The sequence below is a fragment of the Rhopilema esculentum genome, chromosome 6 (genome assembly GCF_057945365.1).
Source record: "Rhopilema esculentum isolate cy_ngs chromosome 6, ASM5794536v1, whole genome shotgun sequence".
Classification (NCBI taxonomy): domain Eukaryota; kingdom Metazoa; phylum Cnidaria; class Scyphozoa; order Rhizostomeae; family Rhizostomatidae; genus Rhopilema; species Rhopilema esculentum.
The window spans coordinates 7,234,235-7,255,047 of record NC_142820.1 but is presented as its reverse complement, the minus strand read 5'-3'; the positions used below and the strand labels follow the sequence as shown (position 1 = coordinate 7,255,047).

The 20,813-nt window shown below is 35.9% G+C and overlaps 3 protein-coding genes across 5 annotated transcripts; 1 reads left to right on the top strand and 2 right to left on the bottom strand.

Annotated features, from left to right (window-relative positions):
• Positions 1-81: 81 nt before the first annotated feature.
• LOC148960111 (uncharacterized) lies at positions 82-6,193 on the bottom strand. The gene is made up of 4 exons (XM_089109070.1): positions 5,609-6,193; positions 4,649-4,667; positions 3,041-3,237; positions 82-1,995 (listed from the first exon to the last, which is right to left on the bottom strand). Exons 1-4 carry the CDS (start codon positions 5,960-5,962, stop codon positions 1,762-1,764), a joined length of 804 nt encoding a protein of 267 aa, XP_088965196.1. The 5' UTR covers positions 5,963-6,193; the 3' UTR covers positions 82-1,761.
• Positions 6,194-7,319: 1,126 nt separating this feature from the next.
• On the bottom strand, positions 7,320-16,067 carry LOC135686351 (uncharacterized). 2 transcript variants are annotated; one of them, XM_065202564.2, is made up of 4 exons: positions 13,107-16,067; positions 11,292-12,588; positions 10,471-10,670; positions 7,320-8,667 (listed from the first exon to the last, which is right to left on the bottom strand). In XM_065202564.2, exons 1-4 carry the CDS (start codon positions 13,482-13,484, stop codon positions 8,464-8,466), a joined length of 2,079 nt encoding a protein of 692 aa, XP_065058636.2. In that variant the 5' UTR covers positions 13,485-16,067; the 3' UTR covers positions 7,320-8,463. The 2 variants fall into 2 exon arrangements, with proteins under 2 accessions (XP_065058636.2, XP_065058637.2); XM_065202565.2 differs by having other exon boundaries at positions 7,322-8,667; positions 11,292-12,610; positions 13,107-13,221.
• A 111-nt stretch (positions 16,068-16,178) lies between these two features.
• LOC135686355 (uncharacterized) lies at positions 16,179-19,090 on the top strand. Of its 2 annotated transcripts, XM_065202568.2 has the most exons (5): positions 16,179-16,380; positions 16,598-16,716; positions 18,015-18,140; positions 18,562-18,720; positions 18,991-19,090. In XM_065202568.2, the coding sequence occupies exons 1-4, from the start codon at positions 16,308-16,310 to the stop codon at positions 18,718-18,720; spliced, it is 477 nt and encodes a 158-aa protein (XP_065058640.2). In that variant the 5' UTR covers positions 16,179-16,307; the 3' UTR covers positions 18,991-19,090. The 2 variants fall into 2 exon arrangements, with proteins under 2 accessions (XP_065058640.2, XP_065058643.2); XM_065202571.2 differs by lacking the exon at positions 18,015-18,140 and having other exon boundaries at positions 16,198-16,380.
• Positions 19,091-20,813: the final 1,723 nt, after the last annotated feature.

Below are 20,813 nucleotides of genomic sequence, written 5' to 3'. Positions count from 1 at the left end.
AAAAAAAGTGACAAGGCCATGGCCCTACTTTTACTCTTGCACTCTTAAGTATGAAAAGGTTGTAAGAAAAATGTTGGAAAGTTGTGTAAAAAGAATTAATAGTAATGGCGTTTAATGGCGTATTGTATAAATTATTTAATGCTAGTGTTTCGAAGTGAACGCACACCGACTTACTTACTGACACATGCTCACTTATTTTTAAGTAACCAAGTTTTAATCAAATATTTAAATTACCAAAATACAAGTAGTATTTTGGGCTGTCTTTATTGATTCTGGGAGTGAATTCTAGATTTTAGGCCCTTGAAAACTTCGTGATCTGACACCATTGTTGGTAGTTCTGACTTTTGGAACGTCAAAAGGGTTTTTGAGACGAAAGTTGTGACCTGTTGTTTTAGGGACAAAGTAGTTTTTCATAAAAGTTGGATTAACGTTGTTCAGTTTTTTATAAACTTCAATTGCTTGAATTGTAATAAATTGGATGTGTATGTTAGTTTCTTTCGAGATAGCAATATACTTGGGTAATAAATCTTTATACGAAGTTGAATAGTTCGAATAGGCTAGTCGTAATGTCCTCTCGTTAAATTTCGTTAGATTGTCCTGCCTTTCTTAACCACATAAACAACTATATCAATGGGCAATAGTTGAAAGGACATAGATAAATGCACTTTTGATTATTTCTTTCTCTTATTCCCCATAAATCTTGCTAATCTTTTCAAAGGATTCATCTATTTAGCCTCGTTTTTTCAGATATTATCAATATGAGCATTAACTTTGAAATCTTAATAGATCTGAACACAAAGCAAAGTAGCATTTTTCTTCATTTTAATTGAAAATTTATGTAAGTTTTAAACTCATTTATGCATTTATTTATCTTTGTTGCCAATTATGATAGCTTGAAATTTAGAGGGATTCGCAATCATTTGTGTGGATTCTTGGGTGGTATTGCCATAACTCCTCGAATAAGCCTCTTTGGGCTTACTGGTTTGAGATACTGTTTAAGACACTTACTTCTTCAAGCAGAGGCTTTAATAAGGGTGAGGGCTTGTTAAAGTCTCCAAAAACTGCCATTCAAATTTGTGAAGAACTTTCTCTTTTTTTCAAGTTCACTCTGAGAAACGAAACATTTTGCAAGTCAACACCGACACTAAAAATATCATGGACGGAAATAACGCACTTCATAAAAAGTGACATGTCAGGAAGAAGCTTACTCTAGGTTGGGGGCTCTTTAAAAATTTTCACTTCCAGGTTAGGGGCTAATATCTGGACGTATGAGAGAGGGTAAATTTGCTCACGGTAAATTGCACAAAACTCGTGTTTTTAAAAATCAATGACCAACTTGGGGGCCTTTTAAACTTTTAAATAATCTATAAAGACCATTTTGTAATATTTGAAGACCCGCCTTAGGTGGAACACAAAGCTACTTCGATATTACTACTTTTACAGTTCCTTGGTGTCGAGAGGAGAAACGACCTCAAAATCAAAGCAGTTGTTATAGCTTATTGACAACATTCGATGTTCAGTTACATAAGTTTCTATATGATACTTAATTGCGCTGTTTATAATAATTACGAATTTGAAACATATAGTATACGTCTTAGAGAACCTTTTTAGCTACTGAAAAAGTTCCACGAATGATGGTAAAAATGCAATGAAAAAGGAATTATTAACTCTTTAGATTTCATGTTGCTTAATCTATGGTGTTGCAAATGTCGGATACGATTTGTCGGTGCATAACAACGTTCTGCACATATCCAGCATTTTTTATGGAGAAGAAACATCTTTGCTTATATCCAACCTTTTTTCGCAAACGTAATATGAAGACAAGAGGCAGAAATTTCTGAAAGATACCAGCGTGATATTTGAGTGCTGCCTTGGGTCTTCAAGAACCCCACAACAGGTCTGCGTTTCATTGCAGCTCTTCCTTTTGATAGCTTGGTCAAGAAATCTACTTGATGCTCGTTGGCCATCGGCCCATCTCAATAAGCCTCCTTTTCCCTAAAAAATGATGAAAATTACTACAACATGACCTGTATCAACAGCTTTTTACAACAATTTCAAGTGATACAATGACTTCTATTTTATTTTCGATATCCCTGCCCGAAAAAGTTTCTTTTCTCAAAAGAGAGTTGGATACCCTGAAACAAATAGCATACATTGGAATGCCTTATATTTTCTGTTGACGTCAGTTTAAATATCCTTTCCAAGGGAATTTTGTATCATATACCAACTCTAAACAGCTTGATTACTTGAAAAAATTTATGAGTTATGACATGATTGGCCAAGGGGGCGTGAGCCCATAAGATAGTCAACCTTCTTTGGCTCCTCTAATAATATTAGGATTTCTGATAAAATTTAAATCTTCTTGCTTTGCTTGGTAAAGTAGTTGGCTAAAAATATTAGCGAGTATCATGGCAATTATTTTCTTTTGGGACTGCATGCCGAAACAAACCTTTCAGATCTATGCGGTTTTGTTTCACATTTTTGTCAGCTGTTTTCGTAAATCTATTTTCAGCCGCTATGTAGAATTTAACCTTGAAAGCCTGCATTAAGCACTACCCTTTAAAAAATCTATTGTAGTTCTTCGGTAATCTTTAGGTTGTTCGGTAAATTTTCCTTTAAACTGCAGTATTTTTGTGCTTTTCTCTATCACATTTTTGCAGCGAATTCTCACAAAAATTTAACTTCATTTGCTTAAATTTGATAAAGCTTGAGAACTGACAGGAAGTCACCAATGTTTTTCTTGCAACCTTGTCTAACAATACGAATGCACCGTGTAACATGTCATTTCTGTGTTGTACAATTTCAAGGTTGCCTGCCTCAAGTAGAACTGGTAAAATTGCAAGTATTTTCAAAACCGTTGCTTGGTGTAAGATCGATGTATGAAACTTTTGTTTGGTCTAAGGTTTTTTGTAAGAAGAATGTAGCGTGACTTTTTCAAAGTTTGTTGACAACCCATTTCAGATAAAAGTTGTAGAGTCACAACTGGAAATGCAATCTTCAATTTGAGAAAAGCAAGTCAAACCATAATACTACCACCAACCTGTGTGAGTCCAATGTATAGAAAATATTTTTTGAATTTTGAACGTATAAATCTGAGCTTGATATCTGTATCGACTTTGGCCAAGACAGCATCAATCTTTTTGCATTTTTCTTTGGCACCAAGCCACGAAGAGGAGTCTTTTGAAACGGAGAAACAAGTTCTGGATGATGCATGCAAAACAAACCCATCACCGCAAGCTAGAAGAAAGCGATGACTATGAGCTACTGATATTATAATTTAATACTTAAAAGGAGACTGATTAAAAGGAGATTAACTCGAACCTCAATCAGTACCAGGTGTATTATATGTCTTGGTGCCATCAGAGTCCAGAAAAGTCCGTAACCTTCCTCCGGTCAAAATTTTTCCCTGCCTGAACCTTCATACAATTTTTAAGGCAACCACAGTTGATAGGGCGCGGCTAGGGAGTAGCTAGGGTAAAAGGTTTGACAGACGTTATAAATCGAGACAAAATTACCGCCTTTAAGTAACCAGAAGTTAGTAATGGCCGTTCCCTTCAGGTAAAATTGGCGTTTCTTTGTTGATAAAAATGTATTTGTATAAATGAATATGTATTTCTTGATATTGATGACAAGTACTGAAATTTTTTTATAATTCCTGATTGTACAGTACCTGTTTCTTATGGCATGCTTTTTACTGAGAATATGGGTGTAATCATTAACTAATCAATGGTTTATGAATGTTAGTCATGAAACAAAACAACTGTTTAGCTACAAAAACTATTGTCCAAATTTTAGCACAAAAATAATATTTCCGACAACAACGCAAGTATCTTATTTTATTATCTATTAAGTTTTTTGTATTTTACTGCATTTCAAATAAAATGAACTCAATATGTTGACCATCCTGGCTACTTGACAAAATAATCACAGGACTTTTACCAATTATATGTATAATCCGTTTGGAAGTGATTTTCACCTCAATTTCAACAAGTATAGCAATTTGAAATTAATATCAGTAATTTGAATATATGCTATATATCAGATAGGATATCAGATAGGATAAGGATATCAGAAGTGCCAATATACTTGCTACAGAGATCTGATAGTCCACTTTTTAGGTGATTGAAAATTTTTTACTAAAGAGTTTTCATTCAAATGAACTTCTCACGTTCTCCAAGAAGTAGTTTATTCCCAATGGCATATTAAGAGTCTTTCTTCTATATAACTAATATTTGTCGAGTATGGCAAAGCAAATTTTGACAATACTAAGAACATGTTCTTTAATACAAGTGTAGGTATAAGACAACTCAATAATACGATAAAAATCAAGATATATTTCACTTGCCTTGAATTGTATCCTGCAACATATGATATCTTACATTTCCTTACTTTAGTTTGTTAGATATTTGTTTTTTATATCTAGAGCAGCTTGTAGACATTTTACTGAATTTGAATAATTTATTCAAGGTTTTTGCTGCTATGTAGAAAAAATTAATACATTGAAATGTTGCGAAAAGGGGAATTCAAGTCAGTATTTTCTTCATCCGAAGTTTTTGTGACTCTCTTTTAGTTACAGAAGTTTATTATTGATGATGATGAAGCTGATGATAAAAGAACTATAAATGAAATCGAATATATATTCAATTACCTTGTTCTTCTTCTTTGCACTAAAAAGCAACAAATGTTTTTTAGATCTGTGCACAGGAATTTCTAACAGTATGAAAGATATCTTAGTATACAACTGGACAGAAGGCTTACAGCTTTATTAATATCTTATACTAAGTTGTAGTAATATTTCGAATTTTTCATTTTCAAATATTTAAGCAGGGTACCCTTCAGCAACAAATGGACTACAAAAAGCCCTCTACTTTAATACATTAACACATGTCTTACTTAAACCTGCGTAAAAATTATTTCCAACGTTTGTGATTGGTCTATCATTTAAAAGGCTTTTCCAGGTTTCGACTGAGGTTTCGATCAGCGGAAGTTTTGTGTCTTTGTTTGGTTCGTATCTTAAAAGAGATCTGTTTCCTGTAACATTTTCCATTAGATATTTATCAGACGTTAGTAAACTTTACTTACATGAATTACTTGATTGTGTAATTCATTCATTAACGCATAAATTCATTCACTCTCTTATTCATTCACTCTTTTATTCATTCATTCTTTTATTCATTCAAGTCAACAACAACTTAATCACTTCAGAGATCTTTGTATAATTACGTTCACTTTGATATCTATTTAAGCAATTAATGAACGCTGCTTTTTCATAAGAATATTTGGCTCCAGTTTCAACCTGGCTTTCCTTATTTTTTTGCCTAATTTCAGCCTCGCGTGTTTCTAATTTTGTTTCTTATTATTGTATTAGAATTTCCTGTGAATAGTAGTGTTTGGACATAACATGTGCTTGATAAAGTAATGAATACCAATTTTCTTATCACTTTCTGTTGTTCTGCTTCTATTTTTTATTTTTCAATCTTTGCTGATATTTTATTTCTTAAGTTTTGTCGAATTTCAGTCTGCCTTGTTTTTTATGTTGTTCTTATTTTTTGTGCCAATCTCAACCTTTTAAGGTTTGTTCTTATAAAAAAGCCTGTATGTACAATACCATTCCATTTTTTCTTTCAAGCAATGTGTAAGTGGTATCCTCTTCGGTCTCGAATCTTGTACCATGTACCAAAGAGTCATGCCGCAGCAACTGGCAATTACGAGTGTCGTCATCGATCAGTTTTCGGAAATTTGTTCCTCCACAGAGGACGTCTTTCAGACATTCCAAATTGCATTCGACTACTGAGACGGCTTTCTCAGTCCTTAACACCAGGCCTTCTCCTGATGCTCTGTTGTGCTCTTTGACCAGCCTCCCAAAAGCAGAATGGAAATTTTCACATCCATGTCCAACCAATCTATCACCACATAAAGTTAAAGTTATAGCAAAAATTGCAAGAAGAACGTTGAATTTCATGCCACTTTTTCTCGAAAATTACAGAAATTTAACACTTCTTTTTGGCATCGACTTAACTTGGTCTTGCATGTCCAGATGCAGCAGGTTTTGTTGATGTGATTAATTTTGCTTCCTTTGAGGATAGGTGCATTCGGCCACTTGATATACTTAGAATATCATACAATACTCTAGCTATACCTAGGTTATAGAATAGCTACTTATGAAAGACAATACGATAATAAAATGTTGGACTAGCTAATTCAACATGAGATCAGCCTTTTTCAACATCGTCGTAATGATTTCAAGTATGATCCTACGTGAGTTTATATTTATTCGCAGAATTGAAAAGTGTTTAAGGCACAACATTGATCCAGAGTTGTCGTTGAGAGGAGGCTCCGGGGGCTTAGCCTTTTTGTTAAAATTAAGCGAGATTTTTGGGGCATGAAGAAAATGAAGGCTCGGATGAAGAGTCGGACTAAATGTGTTTCAGTATGCTATGTTGCCACTATTTCTACCCTGGATACCAGAGTCTCCATTATTTAGTCTGAGAAATATAGCTAAAAACTTGTCACAGAAAACTTTTTGAGCAATGATTGGAAATATTTTCCTTCCACTCCTCTGTATCCACTCATTCTTTGCCATCGCAGCTGTCTACAATATTTTATCCCCGGATTTATGAGGCTGTGGTACTCAGGGTAAATCTTCGAACATTATTATAATTTTGGAGCGTATTTGAGGTTGGTATTGACCGTTTTTAAAGTTTGGTATTGAGTAAACACTGTGCACTTCTTTTTCTGCTGGCTTTAACGATAACTCCTTTTAGGTTTAATCTAATGTTTCAACTTTGAAAGATTTTGAGACAAAATACTACTCTCTCAGGAAGCAGGCCTCGGACAACATTATTTGAGTCACAAGGCAACTATTAATCATCCTCAAGAGCAATGGGAAGTTTGCGCATCGGTAAAATTCAGTCAACATTACTTAATGTAGCAAATAAGAAACACCGCAATACGCCGACAATAAACAACAATAAATACACGTAAACAGTGAAGGCTTCTACCCATTACATTACTTAAACCCATTGACAAATATGTCTGTAGAAATAACTCAAGTCACTGATCAATTCAAATAGTACTTATTTGCTTTTGACATCTATCTTAAGACATACCTTTCATACTTTTTAGTCTTTCTAAATTATTCTGTTCATTCCTTTTTTAGTAAATATTGTTAAATGATGCTTATTTTAAGGACCATCCACAGCCAGAACTTAGTGACCATGTGCCTTTTTAGGCTATGAATAACACATTTTATTGAATATGTTGTGTTAGTTTTTTGTTGGTATATATTAAAAAGAAACATTCTGGCCCATTATTTTTCTTAAACTTTTGCCTGAGCATCGCCAATCCTTTCACCCAATCAATGTCTTTCCTTTGGGAACGAAGGAAATGTTACAAGCTCCTGCGATAAAAATTCAGTTTCAGAAGTAAGGAGTTTTTTGCCATTTAGGGATTCTTCGTTGGTAGATTTCAAAACTTGTTTGAAAAAAAATACCTCACCCACCTTTCGACAAAGGAGGTCTGCACACAAGTTTTCTTTGAGCACAATAGCTAACCACTGAAATTGGCCCAATTTATGTTAATATAGACACTTTTTTTAATTTTAGGGGCAGGGACTTGGAAAGCGGTCAAAGTGTATAACAATGCACTTGAAAATGTTGTGTTAGCTAAGAAACTTAGAGATTGCTAAGAATCAATAGGCGTCTCATTGAACTTGTTCTCACATTCTAACAATAAGCTTCTTCCTCATAGGTAAAAAGGCTAGTTATAGGTTCATTCTCTACAGTAATTCAGTTTCTACTAAAAACAAAGTAAGTCTTATGCAAAGCAGCGATAGCACTTTTGACTCTGCATTTATCAAAGTTGTTTTGTTTCTACTTTTTCTTATGACAACAACAGTAGCGACGAGGAGTATAGATGTCAAATCCGAAGGCAAAAGGTTCTTCAACAGGGGAAGAATCCGTGTTGGGGAGAGGGAATGTACCTGCGGAGGGCTCTTAGCTTTCCTTCGAAGCTGAGATTTGCCCTCGCAGCACATACCATACGTAGCTTTTTGATTCAAGCTAGTGGCTGAGTGTAGAACAAGGCGTATACATGTAAAAAACTCCATCTCTAATTTTTAAACCACTCTATTCTGTGACTGTTATTTAGGCCACATCGGAGCAACAAAGCTTAATTTTACTATAGCAGATGCAAGGATTTATTACATTCAAATAGATTTCATACAATATCCGATTGCTTGTTTTGCAAACCATTAAATCTGTAGTTCTTCAAACAATCCAAACTGCAAAACTTGCATCTTGGAGCTACGATTCATTTTGCTTAGAGTATTAGCTTAAAGTCGTTGCTTCTAGAGCTACCTAATTTACTACTATCAAAGCATTACTGCAGCTTTTGCCGGCTGAATACTTGTGGATTGCATTCCCGGAATCGTATTTTACAATCTTATCAAACATAAACTTCTCATTAATTGGTTGCCCACTCGCAGACAAATCTACGTGCAGCATTACAGTCTGATTGCAATGCCAATGTGAACTTCGTTTCCTCTTCTTCGATATAGATTTTTCCACAACAGTGTTGCAAAGTGCACTGAGTGGCAACGATTACTTCATCCAAGAGGGTGACTGATGCCGATGTTCCATCGACCCAGGTTGCACTTCCATCAACAGCCTGCAAAAATAGTGGGTAAGAAGGCATAATGAAGCCGCTAAATATTCATACAAGGCAATTGTCGATGTGGATCTCGACCCTCTTGAAGACGCTGAAATGAAGGTCTTGATGGGCAATATTGTTGTCGTGAGTATCTTCAAGATACAGTTAGATGCCCAAAACGTATCTGTATCTTATAATAAGATAATTATAATAAAATACTATTTGCACCAGCAGCAAGGAGCGTCGTGACGAATGAATTCTAAAAAGGGCAAGAAAGAAAACTTTTCCGACAAAATTTCTTTGATTTATTTCTCAATCAAATAGAAGCATTTCATGTTAGTGTAAGGGAAGAGAGAAAAACACATAACCTTTGCCGTAGCTGAAAAGATATTTAAAACCCTATAGATCGATAGATTAGGACAAGGGTAGAATAAAGTTACTACCTGAGACGGTACCATGTTTGCCGCCGAAGGTGAAAATTTTTTATAATCTTTTTGCTTCATGAGTCCAAGATTATCTTTCAAATCGTTCTCAAATTTTCAGTTTTGAAGGGAAAAGTCAAAAGAAGAAAATATCTTGTTCAGGGTGCTATATGGGTCAATTCTGGGTCCCTTGTCTTTCTGATTAATGTAAACGATCTCCATCAGACGATCGAGAAATCAAAACTCATAATGTATGCAAACGACACTGTACTTTGGTTTCCTGGCAAGAATGAAGCTCCGAGAAAAGGCTATAAATCATGACGCTAAATTGTTACATAATTGGTTGTGCATTAATGGCTTGATCTTGAATCCTAAGCAAGGCAAAGCTGAGTTTATGATGTTTGGAACAGTGGCAAAAAGGAGCAAGATAACGCATCAAACAAAAATAACTATTGATTCGAAAGACATCAGTAATCCCAAAGCTATAAGTGCCTTGGAATCCATTTTGATTAAGTCTCTCTCTCTGAACAATCACGTTCAAAGAATCTGTAAGAAAGCTTCAAGCCGGCTAGGTCTCCTGCGCCGAATCAGGCCAATACTCACAGCCTATGCCGCCGTGGAATTATACAAAGCCATGGTTCAGCCATTTATGACTTACTACAGCATTGCATTCTTGACGTTATCAGAGTCATATGAATCGAGAGGTTCAAGGAGACTTAGAAGAGAGCACTTAGGACCGTTTTTGGAGAACAGCATAATAACCACCGTGCCTGGCGATCAATGGCTTCCATGAGATCAATTCAGTGTGCAGATTTCGTTTGCAAATGCTTAAATTTTGCTGCTCCTGATACTTCCTATAACTATTTTACGAAATTAGAACACGGAAAATCAACAAGACATAATGGTATAGACTGCGTATGCCAAAAGTTAGGATGAAAATTGCACAAAAAGGGGCGCAGCTCCAATTACAGCGGGACAAAAATCTTCAACGCTCTGTCATCTCATAAAAAACTGAAGAATTTTACATTTTTTTCAGGAAAGCTTTGAAGGAATATTTTATGGACTAAAATCATCGTAATTGAAATGATTGATGGTAGCTTGATGGATAAATACTACGCTGTGTTTTCTTCAATATTAGACATGGCTTCTTTTGATAGCAGCTTATACCTGACTGAATTACCCTGCATAAATAAAGTATTATTATTATTATTATTATTGTTATTGTTATAATCATTATTATTATTATTATTATTTTTATTATTATTCAGACTCGTAAACCCTTAAACTAAACTAATACGCCCCCTTTGCTTGCTTTTCACTCATCCTTTTAATGTCTGTATTCACCTTTGATCAATCAACAACAACAAAAATATAAACGAATGATGTCACATTTACAAACCTTATATAATCCAACATAAAATTCTGTCTCTTGAATTGACTTCAATCCACGTAACTCGTTAAGGAACTTCCGCTCGTCTTTATCCACCTTTATTGCTAGATAGCCATTTCTAAGCTGACAGTCTTGGACTGCATTGGGCCACGTGTGAAATTGCGAAGAGAAATTAAAACACTTGCCTGTCGTGGCATCCAATGAGCAGGCTAGAAGTAAAGTAAACGATATTGCTTAGGATAACAAATAACAAGAAATAGGTCTGGCAAGTACACGAAAAATATCACTTATGATAAAGGGTTAGGAGAATGGCTGTCAACCCCATAATGAACATCAAAGGTGGTCAACAATATGTTCTTTGGGTGGATAGTGTTTGTCAAAACATGTTGAGTGACCTAGGGGCTAATGATAGAAACTAATTCAGTTAGTAGCTCAAAGTTCTCTTTACGAAATAAGTAAGGAAGGCTTAAGCCCTCAAGCAATCCCTGTCGCGTTTCTTGCTATCAAAATTGATGAAAGTTGTGTTAGCATTTTTAGCAATTACCCAGAATTCACTGCATTCCGAGTGAAAATGTTTACTAGTTCTTAGCATAGTCTATAATTCTCAATTTTGAGTCTCTTCTCTTATGACTGCCTTTACGTACATAGCTTGGTGATTCGCAGAGGAGCCCTGTCGGTTTCTTCCCCTTTTGTATGTCATAGACTTTTGTTGCAATGGCAAATTATGCTTTTTATGTGTACTTTATTGAGATGAAGGAAAATGAATCAGTATCCGAAGCATTAAATTTAACAATTATGGTATATAGTTTTTGATATTACACTTCACATACGTGGTGATTGTGTTGGAACTTGTGACGTGCTTGCTGAAGCAGCAGTCGCCGAGAGAGTCGAGTCTATGCTGCTTATAGCGGTGTTTAACAGTACTGACTGTGCCTGTAATTGCGCCTGTAATGTTGATGCTATGCTCTGTAAAGACGTTGAATAGCTAGAGCTCTCAAGTGCAGGATTTTGCATCGCCGAAAGGGACGAATTCATGTCAGTTTCGGTTGAGGACGTTGTCAGTTGCGGGAACGTATCAGCCGCTTCGCTTGTTAACAGAGTGGTTGGCACTGAAGGTGACGAAATGCTTACGGTTTCGGTTGTTTCAACGGTTGGCACAACCTTTAAAGAAGCAACTGCTTTGTCAATGCTAGGATTCATCGTTTTCGCAAAGGAAATCGAATTCGCATGCATTTGTGATACTGTTAGTTCTGATTGAGAAGTTGCCAATTCTTTTGCAGAGTTTGTGCTATCGATGGCATTAGAAGATACTGATTTTGTTGCTATCATTTCCGTAACAAACGTAGCAAGGGCCACCTTTGAGCTCGTAAAGTAACTCTTATCTTGCATTGTCTTGCTGTTTTTTGGAGAAAGGGAACTAGCCAGTTCTTCATCTGTTAAAGGAAAAGCCGCAGCGGTTGACAGGATAGCAGCAGAAGTTGAAACGGTTGGCTTTATGAGCACATCTGTATCAGATTGCTGTCTTTCTTGAGAAGAGGAGACATAGGTCGTAGCAATATATGTCGATTCTGGTCCGTTTGGTAGAAACGACACTTCAGATTCGTGAACAGAAGAGTCAATTTCAATATCAACTGTTGACCGTGTTATTCCAGAGGAGATAGAAATAACTGTTTCGTTCACAATGGAATTAGTCAGCAGTTTTAAACTGGGGCTAAAAGCACTGCTGGGCTCTGATGCAGACAGCGTTGGCCTAGGTGTAGAGGAAGAATGTGCAAAGTAAACCAAGCTAGTTGATAGTGTTGAGCTCTGCTGAGTCGTAGTTTTCAAGACTGCTGAGTAGTAGTTTGTAAGGGAGGGAGTTGTCACGCTTGGGTTCAAGGACGTTCCTGCAAGAGTAGAACTAGACAAAGTTCCAGAGGATTCACTCTTTAAAATGCCTTTGGAAGATGACATCAGGAGCGTAGAACTCGTCTCAAGTTGGGTGTTACTGTGCTGTCTATCTGTGAGCACTTCCATTGCAGATGATGCTTTGACGCTCTCTAAAGTGCTGCTTGTCTCCAATGTTGGAAGTGACAACGAGGAGTCCTTTGACATATGCTTCAATATTGATGCTGCTTCCTCGTGTTTCTAGAAAAACAAAGAATACACCCTTTACCAACACTAACATGTTTGAACTTTAGGTTTATTACCTCTAATGTTCACAGTGTCATCTGAACCAAATTGATTTGAATGGTAGAGCTAGGGAGGCCTAGAGAAAAACAAAGAATCTGCTGCTCTAATTCGGTACTATCTTATAAAGGAATAGTGCATAATTTGGCAATTTTTGGGGATGCAGCCCCCTGTCTGCTTCTTATGCCCCCTGGAATACTTCAGTAACACTATTGCTTTACAAATTTAATTTAAAATTTACAAAGTCAGCTTAGACAACGACGGGACTAAAAAGATTGTTTTCGTAACTGAACGTCAAATATTTGCTTATCTGAATTATATTTGGAATACGGTCGAAAATGATATCGTTGGATCCAGTTTTTTCTGACTGGATTTCATAAATTTACCACCATGGATTTGATTAAAATGCTCAAAAAAGTAGATTGGACATGTAAAACATTTTCTGAGGACGTTGCTCGGACAAGCGTACTACTTACAATTTCATATTTACTAAACTTGCGAAGTTTTGTATAAACTGTTCGCTCATGATTCTCTAGTCGTACCGCTCCTCCTTTTGTCAATGTATGTGGCAGCAATAGTTCACATCTCCCTGCTTCTCCAGTCGCAGGAAATTGAAAATTTGTGGCAATGCAGCTTGATTTTCGGAGGCAGTGTTGATTGCAAACAATGATTGTTGGGCAGCTGAAAAAGCTCTCTATAAGTCCAGAGCCAACAGCTTTAAAGCCTTGTTTGCAGTCTTCAGCTTGGGCTACAGTGTACTGGGATTGTGAGCTCTTCACAAACGTTAAAATCAACCATAGCACTACAGAAAGAATCATATTTGCATTTAATGCTAACGTGAAGTTGCGAAGCATATTTTGTTGTTGTCCACTTCAAGAAATACATGCAGAAGCAACTCTTATAATTTAAATAGCAAACAGACAGCTGTTTATTTCTGAAAAATTTTACGGGTAGAAACAGATGCATACTCAAGTCGTCGATTAAATCTGAGAAAATGAGAGCTGAATCAAATTTAGAGTGTAGACAATGAACGAACAACGTGAAAGTGAACAAGATTATTATCAATCATTTTAATATTGAGAACAGGAGAAAGTGGACATTATTCGTGGTTTTGTCAGTCATAGTCATTACCTCGATAATTGCTTGACACAGACTATTTTGCTGATCAATGTAACATCTGCCTTAACACCCAAGAAGCCTATCAACGATTTGACATTGATACAGATTGCTTCATTCTTACCTTATAATTCTGTTGATAATCAGAGCGTATGGGATGTTTCCCTGTATACAACAGCAAATAAGACTAGGACAGGTGAACTTTCCATCCTGATATCTAGATATTAAAACTGCGCAGTACTTCATCATAGCAAGACTTCATCCTCCGAATACTGCTAAGCAAAGTCTGTGGAGCGTTAAGCTATCATGCAGAGAACAACTTCTTTGCATACATGTTTACTGAACGAGCAAAAAGGCTAAAAGATGAATAAGGATTCGAAATATGTTTGAAGCAATCTCTAAACCAGTTGAATAAACCTAAGGAAATGTCAATTTTTACAGATTTTCAAATTTCAAGAATGAGTAGGAAATGATATGGAAAGTAGAATTCTTGTCAACTTGTTAGACTGTGTCAATAAACCTAAATGTTCAGTTTCATTATCCATCCAACAGCCTACTCACAATACATATTACTGTTAAGTTCAACAGCTAATGATAGACAAAACTAAAGTTTGAACCTTTAATGTGCTTACCACCTAAAATATGTCCTTATGTTTCTTTTCTTAGCGTAGAGTTTTAGATCTATGTTCTGACGTTTTAAACTCTGAAGAGTGTCAGACGAAAAGCTTTAGTTTACTAAATGTTTGCTTTTTTCAAAGCCATTTACTTGGAGATGGGTTACAAAGGAAAATCAGATAAAAGATTGCTAACGAACGCATTGAAATTGCAATGTTTGCAATGATGAGACTTTAGCAACCCTTAACGAATCACTTTGCTAATTGTAGATACTACCATTAATTAAGCATGTCCATTGACTCCACTTTTCGACTTCCATATTTTCATTTCAATAAATATTCCTGAAGGCTAAAGAAATATATTTCTCCCCTCTTTTTGCATGTTAAGAGAGACAATAAACAGGCTGGCCTAATCGTTTTTGTTTCATAAGAAACACGATGACCAATAGCTTATCGGTTTGTCGGCCCAAAAGAGCTTATTTAGCTTTATGGAAAATTTGTGAAAAATTTCTGCATTGAATTCTCTGCAGGGTAGTCGCATAAAATCTTAAAATATTGCAACTAATCTGAGAACTATAACTGTAATCATCTTTTCATTTGACAAATTTGACTCATTTCATTTTCATCTTACTTTCTTCACACAATGACCTTATAATTAACAAATGAACTTACATATTTGAAACAAGTATCAATCTTTGCGTACATCATGAAGCACGAGCTTATATAAGTATTCTAAAAAATACTATAGGCCCTGTTTTCACTTTAAAAGATGAATATGCACATGAAATGTGCGTCTTCATAGCTATAAAACCATGAGGAAATAAGCTTAAAGTATCCAAATTATGTAGGACAGAGTCAAATGGTTTCGCAAACCCTGTTAAATTTCAATCACAACAACTTTCAAAGCAGTTTGACTTCGGTTCCTTTACCATTTCCAATAGGACATGCGTTGGATGACAGAATACTTTCAGTGATGAGAAACATAAAACCCATATTTTTGGAGAGCTTTTAACAGGCCCGCTCGTTTCGCCATAGTAGTTGCATGTTCGTTCAACACACAAGTCAAAAAGTAATATATTTTGAAATAGTGATAATTGTTATTTTGATCAATTTGATAAATACTCTTTACGCGCGCATGTAGCAACTTGATGGCTGAGATTGATGAAGAATGTGTCAAAAATCTTTATAATATGGGGGAAATGCTAGACAGTGAATAAAACGAGCAAAGATAAAACAACAAGCGCTGAAGCTATGGTGGGAGTTTTGCAGATTAAGGTTTTAGAAATACAAAAAAAATTTACAGAGATCGAGCCTGATATATAGGTGAAAGAAATCTAGCCGAAGAGAGTTGTTGCCAGGAAGATGTTATGCTGCCACGAAGAGAGTTATGCAACAAATTTTTATCTGAAAAATGAGAAGTAACTTATGGCATTAGTTTGCTGTATTCGAGCATATAAAATTTACAAAAAAGATTGAAATATAGAAAGAATTAGGAATATCAAAGCTGACTGAAATTTAGTTTCGTTGATAACTCCGAGAATACTGAAATGATCAAATTTTACACAATAAAATTTTTCTTCTATCCTAGTCTCTTTTAATTTGGTAGAATACCTGTTCTCAGTTAATTTGTGTTTTTATTTAATTAAGTTACCTTTCTTATTGAATTAGCTGCAAAATTACTCAGCCGCCTTGCAACGATAACGTCAAATATCCATGTTTTATCAACAGCTGATTTGACATTTAAGGATGAAAATGAAGAGTCTTGTTCCAAAATCTCCAACATGAATAAAGCAAACATCTTATCCTTTAATTGTCATTAGAATAAGCATTAGAATCTGCGATTGGATCATTTAGGGCACATTTTGTATGCAAATAACAGCGAGGTATATCAAAGCGACTTTTTTACCCGGTAATTCTACTTGGTTTTAACAAAGAAGAGACAGCAAAATGGCAAAATTTTTTCTCATTGCAATTTTTGCCTCTTTGGGGCTTTTGGTATCAGGAAGGAGTTTAGAATCATGTGAGTATCGATTCAAATGCCGTCTTTATCACTCTTTGATATTGATGATAAATTTCGCTTGATGCATTACAGCTGTAGAGGTTAAATGTCGCAGCTTTCTCTTGGCAAAGTTGTTTTCACGCCTCACTATTCTTACAGCAACTTACTGTGAAATATTAATAATCTGAGAAACTTACCATGCTGTTGTAAATGTAAAGCATCACTTTATTTTTTTAAGATGCTCCAGGAGAGGAGAACTTTGCTCTTGGAGTCGATGCAAATGGGCATCCACTGAACGAGCCATTTGAAGATGATGGTAGCAAAGGAGGAACCACTAAACTCGACCCAATGGCTCAGGTTAGTTCGAACCAATTCATATTTGCTCTTAACAACGTGATTTATGACTTCCAAATGAGACTTCTAGTGACTCATTGGTGACTTTCAGCAATTTCTCCCACAAAAGTTCCTACTGATTTTTGGAAACAACGAACACACATACCATCCCTCCTGATAAAGTGTCTCACATCACAGTTAGCGCGTATGAATCCGGGTCCCATCTGCAATTTGTTTAAATCATTCGAGAAAGAAAGTTCAAATCTTTTCAAATGTTTTTCTTCATCATGAAAAATGTGAAATGCAACACTCTTACATGAACAACATCCTTACAAGCTTGACAAGTATACGTTAAGTGTGTTACGTCACTTTCTTGCTTGCTGACTTAACTCAAATGGAAATAAAGTTGAACTGTCGATATAGTTCTAACCAGGCAATTATTTCTAATCAGCTCTGAAATTTCATTAATATCAAGCCTCAGTTTTATAATGAAAATTATTATTTTTAAATAGAATTCACATTAACCTTCTTTTGTAATCCAGTTTCATAATCCTTTGATTGATTATAACTGTATTTCAAGGTTTCCTGGAAGACAAATGATAATAATGGGCTACTTTTTAGAAACAGAAAAAAGGCAATATCAGTTAATATGAAATATGTTTCTTATCGGTAGATTAGAATTCTTTATTATATTAGTTATTTCAACTGAACAAGAATTGGGTGAATCTATATGGCTTTTAAAAGAAGGATTTTCACGGAATATTATGGGTGATCAGCACGATGGTTTCTAATTTTTCGGTCATCCCAAAGCTTGGTTGTCATAGACAGTTTCTTAGGAAACGAGATAAGGTTTTTATTTACAGCAATTGATACTTTGTGATTAAGGCAGAAATGAAATAAAACTCATCATGTAACTGATGAATGAATTACAATGAAAATAATACTTGGATTTTATCCAGACTAGAATGAAAAGCTTAAAGTTTTACCCTTACCGCTATCTAAGGCATTTTGTTGTGGCTTAAAAAGTATGCCTACTATTTCTAAAACTGCATATAAATTTACTGACATAAACCCATAACATCTAATGCATACAATGTTTATACCGCATGGGTTTACACTCTGAAAGAAAGGTAGATAAGAGGGAATAATCTTCTCATTTTAGGCTTCTTACCCGTAAATCTTAGCCCAATGTTTATTTCTTCTTATCCACACCATCATTAGATCCTGTTAATTAGAAATATCAACCAGTTATTCAAGCTATATTGGGAAGTTCCAGGTGCAAATTAGGAGCAGTCGTTAATTTGGGAATCCTTTACCCATAGTGCCTTTGGGATTGGATCAAATGTTGGACATCGAATCCAAGGAATTCAACCAGATGTGGTTGGGTTTATTCAGAGTGTGTGGAGAAGGTTAAAAAGCAACAAAGTTTTAGAGATGCTAAAAATGAGGTGTTTTCCTGTTGAAGAGAAAGATTCAGTTTTTTGCTTTTCTTCATTATATTATTTATCTGGTAATCTCTACTAATCTTTTTCTAGTAAAAAGCCCAAAGTTTCCTCACAAAATGTCATAGATTTGCCTGATTGCACAGAAAACTGTGCTGTATCACTTACTAGGTCTGCTACTCAGGTTTAACGATATCAAATAGCGTTAAAGCATGTTTTCATTCATGAGGCAATATTTAAATTTCTGCCTTACTGCACCGTTGGAAGGAGATTTGTCTTGGGACTTAGGGTTTGGCGCAGAGAGAAAGGTTAGGCATCTGCTGCTTCCTGTTCCCTGTTCCTGTTCCCAAAGGATATAAAGAAAATAGTTTGTATAAATTGCATCATTATAACGCTAGATAGTTAACAGCAATAATTTCTTCGACAGTGCTTGTGGGACTTACTGGTCTGCTGGAATAAACGGGAGATCAGCTCAAGCAAGTGCGGATTCATCTACTCAGACTGCATCGAGCGCGCGAAGAAAGGCCTGCCAAGCACAGATGCACCACCAACTGATGTGCCACCACCACCACCCACAGACGAATAAGTGAGTCACCTAAAGAATAGTAATTATGCAAAAAGCTAATTTCACATTCATTTGAATCAGTCTGTAATTATTTTTTGTTTGTTTAGGGGAATTAAAAATTTTCAAAATTGCTTTCAAATTCTTTTCTTCTTAAGGATACATGCAGCCGAATCTTATAAATGGAAACTTACTGTTTTTCCTAAAAATTCTTTACGGCAATCCAACTACGAAATTTTCTGCCTTCTTCGAAGTCGAACTCCGTTGTTTAAGTTCCATCTTTTTGCTTCTTAGAGTTTATGACTGGAACATACGATGAGATGAGCAGAACACACAAAGATACAGCTGAATCCATGTTACCTGTATTGTAGAAATAAATGGGATGAAAACCTCAGACTAGTCGTTTCTCTGCTTACGTTTTACTGCAAACTGCTCAATTACAAGTAACCTTTCTGTTTATTGATAGCGTTCCGTTACTACTAGTACAGACGAAATTAATTGCTTGAAACACAAACCCTGGGTACCTAAGCTGAGCGACGTATAAACCATAGAGGAAGTATTTCTTGACATTTTCTTAGTTTCATCCGTCATCTTGTGATCCCCAACACCCTTCAATATTTCAGACTCATTTTTTACGTTCATTTTGTTCCCTATGGGTTGCTTCCTTATCTGAACTAAACAAGCTTCCTTCTTCAAAATTAGAGTTCATTTCACATTTTTAGTAATGTCGCTTTCAAGTTCAAATTATCATCGCTAATAGCTGATGCACCTGCACAAGCAGAACAAATGTTTAAGTGGTAGGAAAACGACTAAACATTTGCTAAACATCGCTAGACAATGCTAACAGTTTTTGCCCAGGATCAAACTTTGCTCGACAGCACCCAGCACGACTAAACAACACTAAACGGGTTGGCAAAACGAAAAAACTTTCCACTAAAGAAGAATCGAGCGAAGAAACGAATACACATTTCACTAAGCAAAACTTGAGTGATGGCGTAGTCAGGGTTTGGAGGGGGGGGGGTCAAGGAGGAGTCCCAAATTTTTGCTGACCACACCCTTAAGAAATAGGGAAAACGCCCCATTTTTACATTTCTTTGGAAAAGCTATGGCTTTTTTACGTGGCAATGGTTGGCTAATAGAACCCAATAACAGACATATGTAGCTATTTCAGACCAGCCATTTTCATTTTACAACTGGCAATTTCCTTCACAATTTCTCTCGCGTTTATATTATGATTTTTGTCGGGCAAGGAAGCTTTACGTGTAAAAACCGATTTTACAAAATTGTTAGCAAATATCTACAAATAATAAATAGTATTCAAAAGCCTCGAACTAAGTCCATTCTCCTAGGATCAAAACCTTCCAACTCCTTGAAAAGCGATTCATTATCTGGCTCTTTAAGGATTCGAGCATTTTAGTCCAAATTTCATCGGGAAAATCTAAGAACGTAACGGACTTTTTTATGTAAACCCATATGTAAAAACAAGCAGAAGCTTAAAACCATTTTAAATAGGGATAGATAAGGCCCCCTGCGAGCTGAAGCTTTTAGCGACAACGCCCTTTAGCTCAGTTTAAAAGACATATCAGAATATTTCCTCCCGTCGTTTTCTTGCAATGGTTTAAAACGTTTTACTTTTGGCTGAAATATCAATACCCCCCTCCGCCCTTTAGGTACCAATTTTATTGCAGATTTGCATCTATCTCAGATGCCAACTTTTTGAGCATTTGGGGGAGGGGGGCGGCATTTTGCCAGGATTTAACTGAAATGTCCTGAAGCTTGGAGTCCCAGAAGTTTCCAAATGAGTTGAAACAAAACTTGCCCTAGGATTGGGGGATTGGGAGCAAGAAAAAAATAGCTATTAAATTTTCCCACTAAAAAGTAAAATTTATTAACAAATTTGGTGCTTCCAGGGGAATAGGAGAATGCCCCCAAGCAGCTGCGTTTCTGATGATATACAGATGGACTCTGATAGGTTTCTGCCTCTAGTTTGTTAGATGTTGCCAGCAGCCCCTCCAAAGTCATATGTCGAATGGTCGCAGTGTATCAAATGTGAGCCTAGCGTGTCATTTTCCCCTTATCAAATTTTAAGTAAAGGAAGGGGGTCATCTGACCCCATA

Coding starts and splice junctions, on each gene's coding strand:
- LOC135686351 (XM_065202564.2), bottom strand. CDS start 13,484: ATGCTTCGCAACTTCACGTTAGCATTAAATGCAAATATGATTCTTTCT. Junction 12,589..13,106: donor AGTTTAGTAAATATGAAATT/GTAAGTAGTACG, acceptor TTGTTTTTCTAG/AAACACGAGGAAGCAGCATC. Junction 8,668..10,470: donor TTTATGTTGGATTATATAAG/GTTTGTAAATGT, acceptor CTATTTTTGCAG/GCTGTTGATGGAAGTGCAAC.
- LOC148960111 (XM_089109070.1), bottom strand. CDS start 5,962: ATGAAATTCAACGTTCTTCTTGCAATTTTTGCTATAACTTTAACTTTA. Junction 1,996..3,040: donor TATACATTGGACTCACACAG/GTTGGTGGTAGT, acceptor ATCATTTTTTAG/GGAAAAGGAGGCTTATTGAG.
- LOC135686355 (XM_065202568.2), top strand. CDS start 16,308: ATGGCAAAATTTTTTCTCATTGCAATTTTTGCCTCTTTGGGGCTTTTG. Junction 16,381..16,597: donor AGGAAGGAGTTTAGAATCAT/GTGAGTATCGAT, acceptor TATTTTTTTAAG/ATGCTCCAGGAGAGGAGAAC. Junction 16,717..18,014: donor AACTCGACCCAATGGCTCAG/GTTAGTTCGAAC, acceptor CTTTACCCATAG/TGCCTTTGGGATTGGATCAA.